Raw genomic sequence first — 17,939 nt, 5'->3', positions numbered from 1 at the left:
ATGAGAATAAAAATGAGATAATATTTATAAAGTGCTTTGTCAACCTTAAAATACACAAAAAATGCTAGTTTTTTTTTTTTAATTGTCGTTTTATGGGGTGTACACTTGTGATTTCATCAGTGTGAGAATTCAGTGTGGAAACTGCTCTAATCAATGGAAATCAACAACTTGTCTATAACTTATACTTTTGGCATTGCCTGGAGTACTGGTTCACAGAATCAAAGACTTATTTGAGCCAAGATTTGAACCAAGATTGTCAGATTCCAATCCCCACGTGCTTTCTGCAATCTATACTGTTTCTCCAATGAAAGATGAAGTATCTTCATAGTAAACACATGGACCCAAATAATTCTCCTTGACTTGACCTCTATCTACAATTGCATGTTGCTTCTTTTAACATAATAGTCATTCTAATGCTTTAAAATAGCTATTATTACCTTTCCATATTTTATCTTCTTCAGAATAAGCATCTCCAGTTTTTTCAAGTGATCTTAGTGTAATTTACATTCTCTTCATCATTGTGATCATTTCTCTGGGCATGTTCTAGTTAATCAATGTCTTTCAAAATTAAGGCATCTGTTACTAAGTAAAATGTCCCAAACTTGGTTTATGCAGGGCAGCGGACAGCAGAACTATTAGCTTCTCCTTTTTGAATAGAATGATGATGATATTGATGATGACAAAGATAATGACAATTATAACAAACATTTCTGTATCATCTACTCTATGTTAGATAACTATGCTAAGTGTTTTACAAATATTTCATTTGAGTCTCATACCAATCCTGGAAGGTAGATGCTATTATTATTTCCATTTTACAATTGATGAAACTAAAGCAAGCAGAGGTTTTCTGGTTTATCCAAGATAAAAAAAAAAAAAAATCTATTAAGTATCTGAGTCTGGTTTTGAACTCAGGTCTTCTTGATTCCAGGTCCAAAACTCTTTCTACTTATTATTATTATTAAATTAGCTTATTATTGTTAAATTAGCTTTTGAGGGCTGCCACATCACACTGTTGACTCACACTAAATTTGAAGTCTTCAAAACTCTTAGACTTTTTCACATCCTTATCTAGCCATACTTCCTTTACCTGTAATTGTGAAGTTAATTATTGAGAGTCCAAATGTAGGATTTTTCACTATTCCCTACTAATTTTCACTTCTATTAGATTTACTCCTTCATTCTAGTCTGTCAAGATCTTTTCTCCTGAATCCTGAATCTTTCACCCAACATGTTATCTTTCCCTTTCAGTTTTTTGTCACCCACAAATTTGATAAGTATACCATCAGTTCCTTCATTTAAATTGCCAATAAAAATGTCAAATAGCACAGGCCCTAGGAAAAATTAATAAGATGCTCTTTGGGAAATATTCTTTAGGTAGATAGCAATCCATTAATTTCTATCCTTTTGAGATATTAACCAGTTCTGTTTCTACCTAATCAAACTCTCATCTATCCTATCATTCCATCTTGTTCACAAGAATATCATGAGATATTTTGTCAGATTCCTTGCTTAAATTCAGGCATTTTATAACCATAGGGGTTATTTGATTTATTTTTCTGGAAACTTGTTAATAAAGGAAATGAGGCAAAATGCCTTTTTTATAAATGAGTTTCAACAAATAAAAACCTTTCAAAATACAGAGAATAAAAAGATTGTGCACATATTAATCTGTAAAATTATTACATTCAATTTTATTTTAATTATGTAAATTTCAAAAAAATTGTCCCAAAATTGCCCTGCTTGTATCTTTCTGAATGTTTTTCTTTGTCTTTTTCAATGTTTTATCAATGATCTTTTCTATTTCTTTGTATCCTTTTCATTACATACTAATAGAAATCCAACCTTATAACATTAATTAGTACATCAAGAAAAATCAACATGTTGTCTATGACGTATTCTTTTTAAAAATTATTACAAATTTGACAGCTATTAACCAATATGAACATTAAATATTCAAAGAACAGAAAAGTATTGCAAATCAAACCATGTACTTTTTTTATATAGTTTGCATTTTGATGTTTATATTGTTTAATATGATAGCAACAAATTTCCCTAATTGTCTCTCCCTTTCTGGGATTCTTTCATTTCTCTTTTGTATATTTTTAGATGTTTCATTGATGCTCTTCTCTTTCTTTTCTATCACTTAGTTCACAAGTACAAAGAAAGTTTTTTTTAAAGTTCCTATTCTCAAAGAGCTCACAATCTAATGAAGAGAAAACATGCAAACTGAGTATAAACATGATGCACATTGGACATTGGAGATTATCAGCAAAAAGATGGCACTAGCATTAAATGAGTCAGGAAAAACTTCTTGAGAAGAAATTTTAATTGAGACTTGAAGGAAGTCAGTTTACAAAGATCAGGACATGAGGGATAACATAAAAATGCTTGGTTGGGAGATGGAATGTACTCTGAGGTAAAATAAATTTACCTGTTCTTGTTGAACCTATGTTGGTTCTTTGTGATCAATGTTTTTTTTTCCTCAAATTCATTTAATAAATTATAGATTTTCCCCAGAAATCAAATCCATGATCACTAGTCTAAAGGTTCAGAAATCTTCCCTCATCTTTTTTTTTAATTAGTGCATTTGGCCAAATTTAATCTTAAGTGCCGTTTCCATTTTCTACATTTTCTAAAAGTCAGTAACAGAAGCCTGGCCAGCACATTTATGATTTTTTTTTCAGGATCCTGGAATATAGTGCCTCAAGGTATCGTGACTGTATCTAATTGGTGGCACCTTGGTACTCTCTTACCATCTCACTTATCTTGTGTTTCAAATCACTGTAACCATTTTTATTCCATTTTTTCTCATCCAAAAATTATTCTACTTAATAAGGAAAAAACAGAAGCAAAAAATGTTAGGTAGTTCTGCCTTCTCTTTATAAGACATTTTTATTTTTCCATTCAGTTCTTTCTGTCATTTCCTTGCTCTTCTTCCTCTTGTCCCCATTAAGGAAAACAATAATTCTAATTCTAACAGTGAATTGTTGTTCTATTGTGTCCACCTCTTCATGACGCCATTTAGAGTTTTCTTGCCAAAGAGTAGTTGCCATTTCCTTCTTCAGCTCACTTTACAGCTAATAAAATTAAGGTAAACAGGGTTAAGTGACTCACTCAGAGCCATAGAATTAAGTGTCTGAGGCCAAATTTGAACTCAGGTCTTCCTGTCTCCAGGTCTGACACTCTATCCACTGTAATACCTAGTTCTAACAAAATTAATTAGCTTAAACTAATCAATTCTTGAACAAGTAGGACTTTATTCTGCAGTTACAAGAGAGAAAAAACTAAGGCCAGTATTACCACTGGACTTTTCTTCCTAAAGAGCAAGGTTCAAAGAGATATTTTGAATACAATCTAAAATGTATAAAGATTATAAATTAATGCAATTAATAACTCATAGAGGGGGAAAAGACAAATGGAAAATATAATGAAAAGGGGACATCAGAAAAAGAAGCAGCTGTCTTAACTGACCTGACTGAATCTATAAGACCTCCTAAACTCAATTAAAACAAAGAAGTATTTTAAATTTAAAATAACATTCTAAATTCCTGAAATCATGTTGCTTCCTTCTCCAGGTAAAACATAAGTTCTAAAACTTAATTAAAAGTCTCTAAAAATTTTGCCCCAACAATCATTGTTCCATTGTGGTCTGGAGGGGATAGAGAGTAAAGTGGCAGGTCATTTAGCAAGTATTCATAAAAAATTATTTGTATTCATCTTCAATTATCTGTTCTTGTCTCCTTTCATTTGTTATTCAGTAGTTTCAGTCATATCTCATTTTTTGTGATCCCATTTGGAATTTTCTTAACAAGAATACTGGGATAGTTTGCCATTTCCTTCTCCAGATCATTTTAGACAAGAACTTGAGCAAATAGATGGAAGTGACTTGACCAGGATCACACAATTAGTATCGAAAGCCAGATTTGCATAGATGAATATTCCTTACTTCAGACTAAGCATTCTATTCACTAGGGACACTTAGATACCCCATGTCCTTTTCCATATAAGTTGTTAATTAAAAAAAAAACTAATTTACTAATGAGTTTCCTTTACGCTTGGTAGGGGACAGCGTCCCCTTTTTTGTGATGAGATTCATTTTTGTTTCTACATATATATATGTTTATGCATACAAAAAGCATTTCAGAAAATGTTTTTTTTAATTCATAATTCAATACATGGTTACCTGGAGCCAAGTCCTTCTAAAACAGAGCTTAATTACATAGAAGTTTACCCTTATGAAACATAAGGGTTTAATGGTATTCCATGCTTCATGCCAGTACTTACACAAGTATAGAAAGGATTCTATAGATACCATAAATACTGACAATCTTTGCATTACAAATAATTTCATTGTAAAAAAAAAAAAAAGAAAGAAAGAAAGAAAAAGAAACCATCTGTGTATCCCTAATTCTTTATCCCATAAGAAAATGAAAACCACAGGAAGATTCAGATTATTGTAAGGTTTATAACAAACAACTAGGATTAGTGATCCAGATAATAAAGAAAAAGAAATAATAACATGTATATGGTACATGAAGTTTTGCAATGGAGTTTACAAATCTACAAATCTCATTTTACTCTCACAATAACCCTGGGAGGGTTCTATTATTTTCCCCATTTTGTGTATATGGAAACTATTACAGACATAGTCCTGGCCAAATCACAGCCATTAAGTACAAATCCTAGGGCAGGATTTGAATTCAGGTCTTCCTGACTCCAGCATTTGATCCAGAATACTATCTAGTTGTTTAAAAAAAAAAAAAAATTATGGGGTAGGAGACAAATCAATAGCCTCTTTTTATTCCCTACTAATATCAGCAATGTGATAAAACCAAACTGCAATCCCATTGAGATTGTTTCCCTTATTTGTCTCTATATCCCCAGCACAATATTGGGGATGTAATATGAAATTTAAAAATATTTGCTAGTTGATTGCTTTTTTTAACTATTAAAGTTTATCCCAAAAATAACTTGGTACAAAACAGATTTATTTCAGAATTTAAACACACATAATTTAATATGGATTTAAAACTCTATTTTTTTAAAGCATAAAAGAAACAAATTCATCATTGATAAACCAATCCTCCACTTGGGGGTGGGCTGGTAAATGTTTAGCTACTGACTCTCAAAAAAAAAAAAAAAAAAAAAAAGAGCCAGTTACACATTTTTAAAGTCTGCATCATTAATATTTCACTTTCTTGAGTCTAGGCAGTCTACAAAACAATAAATCAAACCCTGTTCAGATTTATAGTGTTTGTCAGTAGTACAAATGCTCACATAAAAAAAATAATTATAATATGAATGCATCAATATGATGTGGCTTCAGAATATCTGTAGGGTCCTTCTGCACGTGAAATCTCAGGGTTTATTCCTTCAATACTTTCATTAAATTTCTACTCTCCTTTTCCTGTTCCCTCTTCACCCACACATCCAAACCAAGAATATCTGTTAAGATGGAGTTTGTACTAGCAGGGGAGCGCAGCTACTTGTATACCCTTGACCGAAGAACTGGACGCTTCTATCGGGAAAGGTTTTCCTCTCGACCGAGCGCCCAGCTTCGAGAGGGACGCACACGGAGCGGTGAGGGAGGAATGGGACACCAACCTAGCCAGCCAGATCAGCCGAATCAACCCTGGCGATCAATGGGGTTACAGATGTCGCAGCCAGATCGCCCTCACAAGCGAATATCTGTTAATGTGCTTCCCTTAAGGGTCTAATTTTTTTCTTAATAGACCAGTATACTTCAAGTTAAGCATTTTTAAACGCCTACCATAGGTAAAAATCTCTCAGTGGAATCCCTCAGATGCCCTCAAGGAATTCATATTCTAATGGAGGAGACAACATGCAAATAATTCTGTATAAATAAGATGTAGACTGGATAACTTGGGGGAATTCTCAGAGGAAATGCACTAGCATTAAGTATTAGCTGAAAAAAGCTTCTTGCAGAAAATGGAATTTTAACTCAGACATGAACAAAGCTAGGAAACATTGGAGGGATAGAAATCTAGGCAAGAGAGACATCCAGTGAAATATAGAATCAGGAGACCCAATGTTTTGTGCTAGGAACAGAAAGGAGGCCATTGTCAATAGATTATAGAGTACATGGCGGGAAGAAAGCATGAGAAGACTGGAATGGTAGGAACAAGCCAGATCATGAAGAGCTTTAAAGAGCAATAAAAATATTTTAGATTTGATCCTGAGGGTAACAGAGAACCAGTGAGTTTATTGAATGAGTAATGGGAGGAAAGTGATATGATTTGGGCTTCAGGAAGATCACTTTGTTAGGTGAGAAGAAGATGGACCAGAAGGAGAAAAAAGACAGGAGTTTAACCAAAAGGATACAGGGGGTGATGAGAGACTGCACCTGAATAGTATCAGTGTCAGAGGAGAGAAGTGAAAGAAAAGGAAAGAAAAACATCAGTTTTAGGTGATCCTCAGGAGGGAGTTTAATCACAAAACGGAGAAGAGATATAGAATTATAACTTGTGGGAATGGATAGCTAAAGTGAATATGAGGAACATGGTCACTTTTGTAAGCAGTAGAGAAGTAATCAGTATATAAGAATGAGACTGAAAATTAGTGGGAAAGCATGTATTATGGAGGGAGAGATCTGTTAGAGAAGATGAGGTGAAATTTGATCACTTGTGCATTTGGAAAGGCCACTTTCTTTGGCAAGGTAAGGGGTCACTTTTTCATGGGAGAAAGGAATGAAAGAGGAGCTAGTGAGGGAAGGCATCTAAGTGATATAAGATGTGAAAGAGTAGAGAAGAAGGGACTCCATTGAAATGGACTCAATGTTTTCAATGAAATTTTTGGCTCAGACAGTAGTGGCAAAGGAGTCATAGAAAGATTGAAGAGGGATGGAAATGTTCAAAAAAAAAAAAAACCTCTTGTGATGAGTAAGATAATGAATCAGTTAAAGAAGGACTGTCTTGGTGCAATAAAGAACCCAGTAATCACAATTTCTGCACAAAGATACAGCTTTATACTGCAACTCATGATAGAAGTCCAAGCAATAGGTGGTAGAAGTCATCTAAGGCAAGACAAGTTTATTGATAGAATAAAGGAGTCATGGATTCTAGAGCAGAGCATAATGGAGAGTTGAGCTGGTTCAGCAAAGGCTCAAGATGGGGGAAAAAGGAAAGGGTAGCTCTTTGAGGCATGATGGCCTGGGAAAGAACTGAGGAGTGGAATCCTCACAATGAGGATGAAGTAAGGGGTTAGATTTTACAATTTAGCGAAGCCTATGGACCTCTTTTTGGAATAGTTTTTAAAAGCATAAAATAAAATACAAAGAAAAACAATCATGTTCAAATTCAGTTATCAAAATATCTTTTAAAAAAAAAAGTGGTTTGGAGTCCCTGATTTACTCTAACTCCCTTAATTTTATAGAAAAGGAAAGCAAGGGTCAGAGATCATACTACTTATAAATAGCAGGATTCCTAAGAATAGAAGTTTCCCAGACCATTATCTCTACACTCTGAAATTAAAATTTCATTAAAATTTCCCCTTTTTATGTTGTATGATTTCTTTATTTGGTTATTAGTTCTCCTTTTATGGTCAACTGTCTCAGTCTCTGAGTAAATATACTTAGCTCAGCCCAAAATTTGTGAGACAATTCACAGCTTCATTTAAACAAAGGAATCTCATTTCTGGTTTCCCATGACAAAACCCAGGAACTTTCAAGAGTATCCAAGTCAAGTAACATTGTTAAAGAAAGTATAGTGAATAAAGGATAAGGGATTGCTTTCTTAAAAGTTCCTTCTTGCTTAGTCTTTCAGGTTGTCCAAGAGCAAAGAAAAGTGGAATCAGGATAGCACAAAGCAAAGAAGACAAAGAGGATCAAGAGCCCATTAGGTAAGTAGAATGCTAACACCTGGTAGATCCGTTGCACAAATACAGATTTCACTATTTTTAAGACCAGGCAATCCAATATCCCTGAAACTGGGAGTGGCCATAAGCAAAATATAGCAGCAGGTACACCAATCTTTTAAAATTTTAGTAAATAAGTGAGAGAGAAGTTTTTTTCAAAGTGAAGAGCAAAGTATGAGAAAAGACCTAGAAGTACCAGTGAAGAAATAGATATTACGGCTAATGTCCAACAGAAAGTTAATGTTCATCAAAAAGCCCTGCAGGTTTGTCTAATGTTTATCAGTCCTGGAAAAAGAATTGGTGAGAGAATCAGACATTCAGTTCTAGAAGGGCTCTTAGATAACATCTGGTCCAACTCCCTCATTTTATATATGAGAAAACTGGGTATAGGGAAATGGAAGAATTTGCCCAAGGAAGTCCCAGGTAGGAAGCTGCAGAACTGCCACTTGAACCCAGAATTTCTGACTGTAGATACATTGATTTTATGGCTCTGATAGAGGAAGGCAGGGTGACTTCCAAGGGAGAATGCTGGACCTAGAGTTAGGAAACTCTGAATTTGAATCCTACCTCAGATATTTACTAGTTATATGGCCTTTTTATCCAAATGATTTGGTCTCTCTGAACCTCAATTACTCCACCTGTAATATGGAGTATAGTAATGATGATAGCACCTACCTCCTGGGGTTGTTTTGAACAAAAACAAAATAAAATTTGTAAGATACTTTGCAAATCCTAAAGTAACATTTAAATCAAACCATTATCATTGTTGTTGTATCATGCTGTATTATTATTAAAATGTGTTTCTCGATTGTAAAATAATAATAGCTCACATTTATATAGTGCTTACTATGTGCCAGGCACTGTATTAGGACTTATACAATTATTTTATCACTCTATCCTCACAAAATCCTAGGAAGTAGGTGCTATTATTATCCTCATTTACAGATGAGAAAACTGAAGCAAACAGAAGTGATTTGCCCAGGATCACACAGCTAGTAAGTATCTAAGGTCAGATTTGAACTCAGTTCTTCTTCACCCTAGGTCCAACACTCTACCCACCGCACCACCTAAATAGTGTTATTTGCTAATATATCCAGCTCTCAAAGGTACTATGAGGATCAAATAAGAAGTTATGTCAACACGTCTTGTAAATCAAAATACACCATATAAATGTCAGCTATTGTTTCTGCTATATGTAATTTAATTTTCATTAATAAATTGCATGGTTTTCTATCTCTCTTAAAGTATAAACAGTTTGATTTACTGAATTAGGAAAGATATGATCATTAGATTACGAGAAAGTTCATTGACATTTGGTGAATGTTTTCTAGAATCTAGATTTATACTGAGAATTGGACATCAGACAAGCCGCGGGCTATTGTGGTGCATCAGCCCATGGTTGGACATCAGCTGTGATAGAGATGCTGCAGGGTGTCTTATTTAACAAGAAGGATATGTTCTGGCTAACAATACACTAGTGTCCTGTAGGAACATAAAGGAGCCAGTTGAGTGTTCCAACTCCTGCCCCCTGGATATCCAAAATGTTAAAGCAAAAAGCACAGTTCTCTTCCTCATTTAAAAACTTAATCCTATTCTGTCTTCAAGCTGAAAATAATGAGACTAAACAAGATCCCCTGTGAATTTTACATTGTCCCCTTCTACAGACCAGTAATCCACCCCAGAGTAGAACTTTTGAAAAAAAAAAACTGTCTTTCCAAAAGGAATTTCAAGCCTTCATCTAAGCTGGAGCCCACATCTTCTACTTACTAAAGTATGGGGCTTTTCCAAGAACTCTCCAGCCATGAGATGATATAGTTAATAATTCCACTAGGTGGCATCTTTGTTGATTTCAATTTATTATTTTTTTCTTTCTTTCTTTCTTTCTTTCTTTTTTTTTTTTTTTTTTTTGAGTCCGTAGAGCATGATTGTTCTTTTTTTTTTTCATGTCAGGTTGTTTTGACTTTGTTGTAGAGGCTACCAGGTATATGATGGCAAGACAGTAAAGTTTATCTCATCTATCTGCTATCCAGATGTCCAGTTCCTGGTTGTGATGGTCAGGGTCATATAACTGGAAAGTATGCATCCCACCGCAGTGCGTCAGGGTGCCCTCTAGCAGCCAAAAGGCAAAAGGATGGGTACTTAAATGGCTCCCAGTTCTCTTGGAAGTCAGTGAAGACGGAAGGTATGTCATGTCCCACTCCAGGATGTGATGGCTCAGGACACGTCAGTGGTAGTTTCCTTACACACCGCAGGTGAGTAATTCTCCCGTTGGTTGTTGTCTATGATGAGACCCTATTTCATTAGTTGGGAATGGTCTTGTATCCAGTCTTCTGGTCCTTGTGTGAACTGGAGCTTTTCATAAGCTAAACATAGTGTCTTCATTAGAAAAAAATAAAAAACCTGAGAGACAGTAAGGGAAATTGTCAAGTTTTAGGGACTAGAGGAGAGATGGAAATAAGACTTCTGAACATAAAACACATACATTGTGAGTTTATGAGCTCAAGTGTCATTAGATGTAATAAAATACAAGTTTTTCAAAGTATTATCTTCAGTGCAGCTAGGTATGTCCATTAAAACACACAATAACCATTTATAATAACTGTTACAGTAATTACAAGAGAATTGCCCTTAGTGTAAAGCTATGAGGTCCAATACTTGATTTTATAACTTCTTGATGTATCTTCAAGCAGTATGAGGGGAATCTGGAAATTTTCAAAAGATTTTCTCAGCCCAAATAATTTGAATTTGTTTTATTCTAAAGGGTATTTTGAAATGGAGGAAGATATTCAGAAGATTCTAGGACTTAGAGGTAGAAAGGATGTAGTCCAACCCCCTTATTTTCACAGATGAGGACACTGAGGGCCACAGAGAAGAGGTGACATAGTATCAAAGATATGAATGAAACCCAATACTTTGATTCCCAATCCAGTACTCTTTTCAAAAATAATAAAACTCAAAATTGAAAGAAATCTCAAACTCCATTTAGTCCTATAATATACCATGCATTGCCAGAACAATGTTAGTAGTACATCACAATGACAAAAATGTTTAGAATTCTTACTGTCAAAACAGAGACATAAACAGAAGCAGTTTACTTAGCCTAGATTAGCGCAGATTTGTGGAAGGAGTGTCTAATGACTACTCCTCTGCTCTCCTAATTTAACCTACAAGTTTAGAGGAAGTAGCGAAACTTAAGTTGTTCATCCCCCTATTAACTGAAAGAATGTCAACTTGTCCCTCAATCATTTATCCCAGCAAGAACAAAAATAAAGAAACAAGGACAATGGTGACTTGTCATTAGGCTTCTGGAGGGGAGGGAGGAGGTCATTTAAAAATAGATCATACTTAATGCAACAAAGGTAGCATGATATAGTGGATGGGGCAATGAACTTGAAGTCAGAAGGACCTGGATTCAAATCCAATCTCAGATACTTACTGAATGATGTTGTGTAGATCTGACCTCAGTCCTCCATTTTCCTCATCTGTAAAAATGTGAGGATTGGTCCCACAAATCTTTCCAGTTCTAGAGACATGAATCTATATATATTCCCTTTAAGTTAGGAAAATTCTCTTTATAGGGAGATATAAAAACATCCAAATAGTTACCATAAATATCATCATTTATAGATAGAATCCTCCCCTAAAAAGATAGAGTCAATATCTTCACCAGCATAGTGAAATAAATCTACCAGATTTGTCATTAGTTGGAGGATCTATGTTACACTCATTGCTCTATTTATTACTACTTGTGGAACCTTGACCAAGTCACTTAACTTTTCTGAAACTCAGCTTTCTTCTTTGTAAAATGAAGAGACTGAAGTAGTTGATATCTAAGCTAAGCAGTTCAGTGTCCACTGAAGCATACACTTCAAAGGCCACACTTTCTCATTCTTGAAATGTCATCCATGTGCTCAGATAAATTTGCTTTTGAACAGTAAATGTTCATAAGAGATACTTATTTCTATCTGCCAATTTTTGATTGAATTGTCATAACTAAGGGCAAAGGGAATATTTCACATATTGGGGCCATTTTGCCATGGGTAATATCACTCAAAGGTATCATACCTTTTTGATATAAGCTATAGGTTTGACTTCCAGACTGTGGCTACTTCATAAATAAGTTGAAATGTCTGGAAGGAAATTAGAGGAATTCTGATAAGTGTTGTTGCCACAAATTCCAGGCCTCCATTTTATTCTCTGTTAACTAAGGTGATTGGACAAGATGGTCTCTACCTAAGGCTGTCTGTAATTCTATTTGACTTGTCAGAGATCTGGCACTCAGGCAGGAGACAGTTGTTACCTACTTCTACAAAAGATGATATGACCCCAGCTACTATTTATTAAAATGTCTGTTATGTGCTAAGCACTAGGAGTATAAGGAAAGGAAAAAGAAAAATATAAAGCCAGTTTCCGCTCTTATAAGAGCTCATGGTCTAAAGGAGGAAATTACATACAAACAGTAATTCAGGAAAAACACAAAGGAAAAACACAAATTAAGAAAGACTAAAAAAGGCTTCCTGTAGAAGGACTTTATCTGAAGACTTGAAGGAAGCTAGCGAAGCTAGGAGGCAGACAGAAATGAAAAGATAAGAGAATTCCAGGCATAGGAGACAGTCAATAAAAATGTTCTATAAGGAACAGAAAGGAGACTATTGGAGTCACTGGATCTCAGAGTACATGAATAAGGTACAAAAAGATTGGAAAGGTAGACAAGGTCAGGTTATGAAAGGCTTTGAAAACCAAGAAAGGGATTTTATATTTGATTTTGAGGTAATAGGGAACAACCAGAATTTATTGAATGGTGGATGGAGGGGAGTGTTATGATACATTTTAGATAGATAATATTAGCTGCTTAGTGTAGAATAAATTAGAGTAGGAAGAGATTTGAGGAAGGAAAAGGCCACCAATGCAGATGCAAAGTGATAAGGACCTGTACCAGGATGGTTGCCTTGTTCAAACAGAAAAGGGGTTATATCCCAATTCACTGTGTCTGAAAGTCTTCCCAAATTCACTCAGCTTCTCAAAACTCTAAAGGCAAAGAGTCCTAAGAGAATATTAGCCCTTGAGTAGGGGTAAAAAGTTTCCATTTGATTATATTCCTTCAAATAAGCATATTACATGGCCCCACATACAGGATGATTGCATTGCTTTAAAACCTACATATAATCAGCAGGATAACATGAAATACCATTTTGGCAATGCTCAATCAAGGATGATTCCTATGCACATGTTCTCCCCAGTACTTAACTTAATTAACTTTCCATTGCTTCCACCAAGTAGCAAAAAGGAATGATTTTTTTTCCCTCCAAAGAGAAGTCTCCAATGTTTATGGGCTCTGTCATTTTTCTCTTTTTCAAAGATATATCTCCTGTATCCTCTCCATTATAGTTTTCATCACAAGTTTTCATGAACACATAGCTAATGGGTTCTACAACATAAGGACGTCTTAGCAGTACACATTCTATATAGTTGGACAACAGATTTGGGATCCAGAAAGATGGTAACAGGTCATGGGTTGAATTCAATAAAAATAAAATGAAGAGATGATAATATATGGGTTAAAATAATCAATTGCACAAGTACTACATGAAGGAATTTTGCCTAGACAATATTTTATGTGAAAAAGAGGTACACTCAGTAAGAATGAACACAATGATATGACAATTAAAAAAAAAAGCTAATGGAATCTTAGGCTGCATAGTATCCAGAAGGAGGAAGGAAATAAGTTTGTGTCCTGCTTTGGCCAGATTACATCTGCAGCATTGTATTTGGAATGCTATATTTTAGGAAGGGCATCCTTCCTTCCTTCCTTTACAAGCTGGAACACATCTAGAACAAGGTGGATAAGACTAGAAGACAGTGAGTAGCTTAGAAACTTTCTAGAGAAAGAGATTTGACAGTATTTATTTTGGAAAAAAACATAAAACATTTCATTTTGGAAGAGAAATAGTGGACTACAGGTGTAGAAGGAAACATGCTGTCAAACATGGTCAGGGCATTAATTTTTCTAGTTGAAGTGTATATATTTGTAACAAACAAGGTTTCTTTGGATTTTGTAAATAACAGAGATAAAAAATAATGAAAGTAAATAAGATACATGGAAGGGGCATTTATTTATTAAGCACTCATTATGGACCAGAGACAATGTTAAGCACTGGGAACAAACAAAAAAAGACATTCCCTGCTCTCCTGAGCTTACATTCTAAAAAGGAAGACAGCACTTTAAAAGGGAGCTGGAAGATGCTGAGTATAGAATGAGAGAGAAACATGTGGAAGAGAGATCCTTGCCAGAGCATGGTAGTGAAAAATAGAAAGTTAGGATCAGAGCCAGGAAAGGAATAAAGAAAAGGTCTGAGAATTGTTACTAAGAGTAATAAGTAAAAATGCAGAGAGCTAGATTTTCATTTAGAAATGAAAAAGTTTTCAAGAGAGCAATTCCAAATGGGAACACACTACTTCAGGAGAGATCATGGATACTACCTTCCTAAAAGAAAACATCCACTTGAGAAGGAATTGCTGTTCAGGTAGCAGATTGATTAAATGACCTCTTGGATCCCTTTCAACTCATATTTTGTGATTTTACTTTACTCAATTACCTTGTCTTTCATCTGTTGCCTTGCTGTCTTTCTCTTTCCAAAGTAGAAGCCTCTCCAGCAGCAATAACTTGGTCCTTTCATGAAAGCCCTCCTGAACTCCACTCATATAATTAATATTTTTTCAGTGTTTTAGGTCTTTGGAGAAGTAGAATCTTTCCCTATTTCATCCTTGATCAAAACGATTTATCTAATTTACTAGTATCTTCTGGTGTCTGTCCACAAAAAAACCCTTACCCGCCTTTCTTTCCTTAGGTCAGGAACACTTAGCTTCTTACTCAGTCTCCTAGAAGTGAGCAGCCCATATCCATCAAAATCCTTTCACTCCCTACTCCCCTTCTCTTGTCCTTGATCTTAAGGTTTTCTAACAGCTTATTACTCCAGGCCCTCCATTCTGAAAAATAGCTAATCCTGGGTTATTCTAATAATCACATTAAGCCATCAGTTTCTTTCCTCAAAACTACTGAATCCTTCACCATTACTATCAATCCACCTGGCTAACCCTGAAAGGGAATAGGAGATCTTGCTGGGAGGTCTTCATACTTATGTCCACTAGGTTTAAAATTGCCATGTCAAATTAAACTCCAGTTCATCCCATATCAATAGTCTCTCTTTTCTTCTATACTTTCCAATAGTTCTCTCTCATTAAACAGATAAAGATCAAACTCCTTAATTTAGTACTCAAGGCCTTCTGCCCCCTGGCTTGAACCCTACTCTCCAGTCTTCTCTGATATTACTGAACATTTGAAGCATTCTGGCTAAACCAAGCAACTTGTTGTTCAGTTGTTTCAGTCATACCCAATTCCTTGTGACCCCATTTGGTATTTTCTTGGTAAAAATACTAGAGTGGTTTGTCATTTTCTTTTCAATTCATTTTATAGATGAGAAAACTGAAGGATACAGGGTTAAATGATTTGCTCACTTACACAGCTAGTAAGTGTCTGAGGCCATGTTTGAACTCAGAAAGATGAAGCTTCCTGACTTCAGACCTGGTACTTTATCTATTTCTGCCCTTACTCTTCTCTAACTATATCAAAGAAGATAATGGTTTATATTAAATAGAATATTACTCTAGATTCTAGAAGACCTACATTCATATCCCGCCTTTGATATTTACTACCCAGTTGTTAAAGAAAAAATTTGACCTATCTAAGCCTTAATTTCATTATCTATAAAAATAGATACTCAAAATTATAAAAATATCAAAATTATCAAAAATATCAAAATAATACTCAGTTATCTCATGGAGATGTTATGAAGCTCAAATTAAATAAGGTATATAAAGTACTTTGTAAACCTTAAAGAGCATATAATTATCCATTTTTAGTATTAATATTATGTACTTTTTCATTTTAAACCTTTGCTAAGATAATTTGTTGTGTCTGGAATGCCCTATACTCTGCCCCAACCAGTTGAAACTCTACCCATCCTCTAAGAACCAACTTAATGCTACCTCCTTGATGAAGTCTTCCTTATTCTCTCACAAGGCTGATATTTAAACTTCAGCAGAACATAAAGGAATTTGTTAGGCTACGAAATAGCCATTCCATATTTTACCTCATCTATGTGTTGTTCAAACAACTTTCAATCTATGTCTTCTGGTAAAAATGGATCAGGCATAGACCAATGCTTTTGTTGGTGGTTTTCTTTTCTGAGAGTGCAGAATTCATTTATCTGAGCTACTTCTTTTGCTTCTAATTAGCAGTGATCAAATGTATCTAGGATGTTGAATTCCTAATCCTGCCACCAAGCCTGAACATGTCCATCTCAAGATAGAAATTTGTTCACCTAAGATCAAGAAAAAATAGACATAAAAAGGCAGCCTAAAGCCTAGGTTTAACTCACTGAAATAAGATATGTGTTGCTCGGAGAGCAAGATCGGGGATAGGATCAGCTGTCCCCCTCATCACATAGTTTACATATGATCCAAAGTAGAAAATAAAGAGAATACTGAAGATGGTGCTACTCTCTTTTAAATAGTTACTGAGCCATTACCTCTTCCTACTTAGCAATTAACAAATAGATTGTACTATCATTTCAAAACCCCAAGGCTCTCAGCACTTACTCAACAATGATTAGAAGCAACTGAAAACAACAGCTTTGTACAAAATCAGAAATGTCTCTGTTACAGTTTTCTACCCACTTCACAGCATTGTAGGATCCAAAGAGATAATATGCATAAAATAGTTTTAATCTTTAAAGCTCTACTCTTGTAATCATTAAATACTGCTGAATATAAAACCCGAGTTTTATTGAAGAAATAACATGTTAAAACTAAGAGAATGATGAATTTGGAGAAAAAAAGCCTAGATTCAAATCCTTTCATTCCTTCATACTCTCTGAATAATACTGAGCATGTCTCTTGACCTCTCTAGGCTTCTGTTCTATGATCCTAAAAATAGGGAAACACTCACTATTTTAAAGCATCTGTCATTTGTGTAGTAACAAGGGCATGTACCACAACAATCTGGAATTTCTTGTAACATATACTTCCCCTCCCTCTCTCTACCAACGCCATTGACTTGACTGAGCTGTCAAAATCAGGCCAGGAAGGGATGCTTTTGATCACTGGTTTTAACATTGTTGGCTGATTGCTTAATCAAGCCAATGATGGGAGAATTAGGAAGGTAATCATGAGCTCTCTCCCCCATTCCTTAAACTGAATCAACATTAAAAAATTCCGAATAACAATGTGAGATACTGTGATCCTGGAAATGCTAGCACAATACAAGGCGCTCTCCACTTTGCATGTCATTGCAGTGAGTAGGGGAAGGAAAGGAAGGAAAGAAGGAAGGAAGCAACGGAGGGAGGGAGGAAGGAATGAAGAAATGAAGGAAGGAACGAAGGAAGGGGAGAGAAGGAAAGAAGGAAGGAACAAAGGAAGGAAGAAGGAGGGAGGGAAGGAGAAAGGGAAAGAGGGAGGGAAGGAGAAAAGGAAGGAAGGAAGGAAGGAAGGAAGGAAGGAAGGAAGGAAGGAAGGAAGGAAGGAAGGAAGGAAGGAAGGAAGGAAGGAAAGAAGGAAGGAAGGAAGGAAGGAAGGAGAGAAGGAAAAAAGGAAGGAATAAAGGAAGAAAGAAGGAGGGAGGGAAGGAGAAAGGGAAAGAGGGAAGAAGGGAGGGAGAGAGGGAGAAAGGAACAAACGAAAGGAAGAAGGGAAGGAGGGAGGGAAGGAAGGAAGAAACATCAGATAAAAGGAGAGAAGAAGGAACTAGCATGTATTTAGCATATACAGTGCACTAGGTACTATGCTAAATGCTTTACAATTATTTTCTCATGAAGATAAGCCAAATGTTTTCTGATGAGTTCCATCAGAACCATTAAATGGAGTAACACCTAATACCCTGTGTGGTTATAGTCTCCTTCAAAATATAGGAGAAATAATAAATATAGCTACTAGCATTTATATTGCACCTTAAGAACTTGGCAAATATCCCATTCTATTTTCACAACTCAAGATTTTATTATTAAACT

At 35.2% G+C, this 17,939-nt stretch overlaps 1 protein-coding gene across 12 annotated transcripts in view; it reads left to right on the top strand.

The window, feature by feature from the left end:
* MYT1L (myelin transcription factor 1 like) overlaps window positions 1-17,939 on the top strand; it is a 692,774-nt gene that overhangs the window by 627,890 nt on the left and 46,945 nt on the right. For all 12 annotated transcript variants that reach the window (XM_051976041.1, XM_051976033.1, XM_051976034.1 and 9 more), the window contains 2 exons: window positions 7,777-7,860; window positions 9,906-10,127. In XM_051976041.1, the coding sequence (XP_051832001.1) occupies window positions 7,777-7,860; window positions 9,906-10,127 (306 nt within the window). The remainder of the gene's footprint in view (window positions 1-7,776; window positions 7,861-9,905; window positions 10,128-17,939) is intronic.

Source organism: Antechinus flavipes, chromosome 2 (genome assembly GCF_016432865.1).
Source record: "Antechinus flavipes isolate AdamAnt ecotype Samford, QLD, Australia chromosome 2, AdamAnt_v2, whole genome shotgun sequence".
NCBI classification, from domain to species: domain Eukaryota; kingdom Metazoa; phylum Chordata; class Mammalia; order Dasyuromorphia; family Dasyuridae; genus Antechinus; species Antechinus flavipes.
Note: the sequence above shows the minus strand (reverse complement) of the source record. Positions and strands in the feature narration are given on the sequence as shown.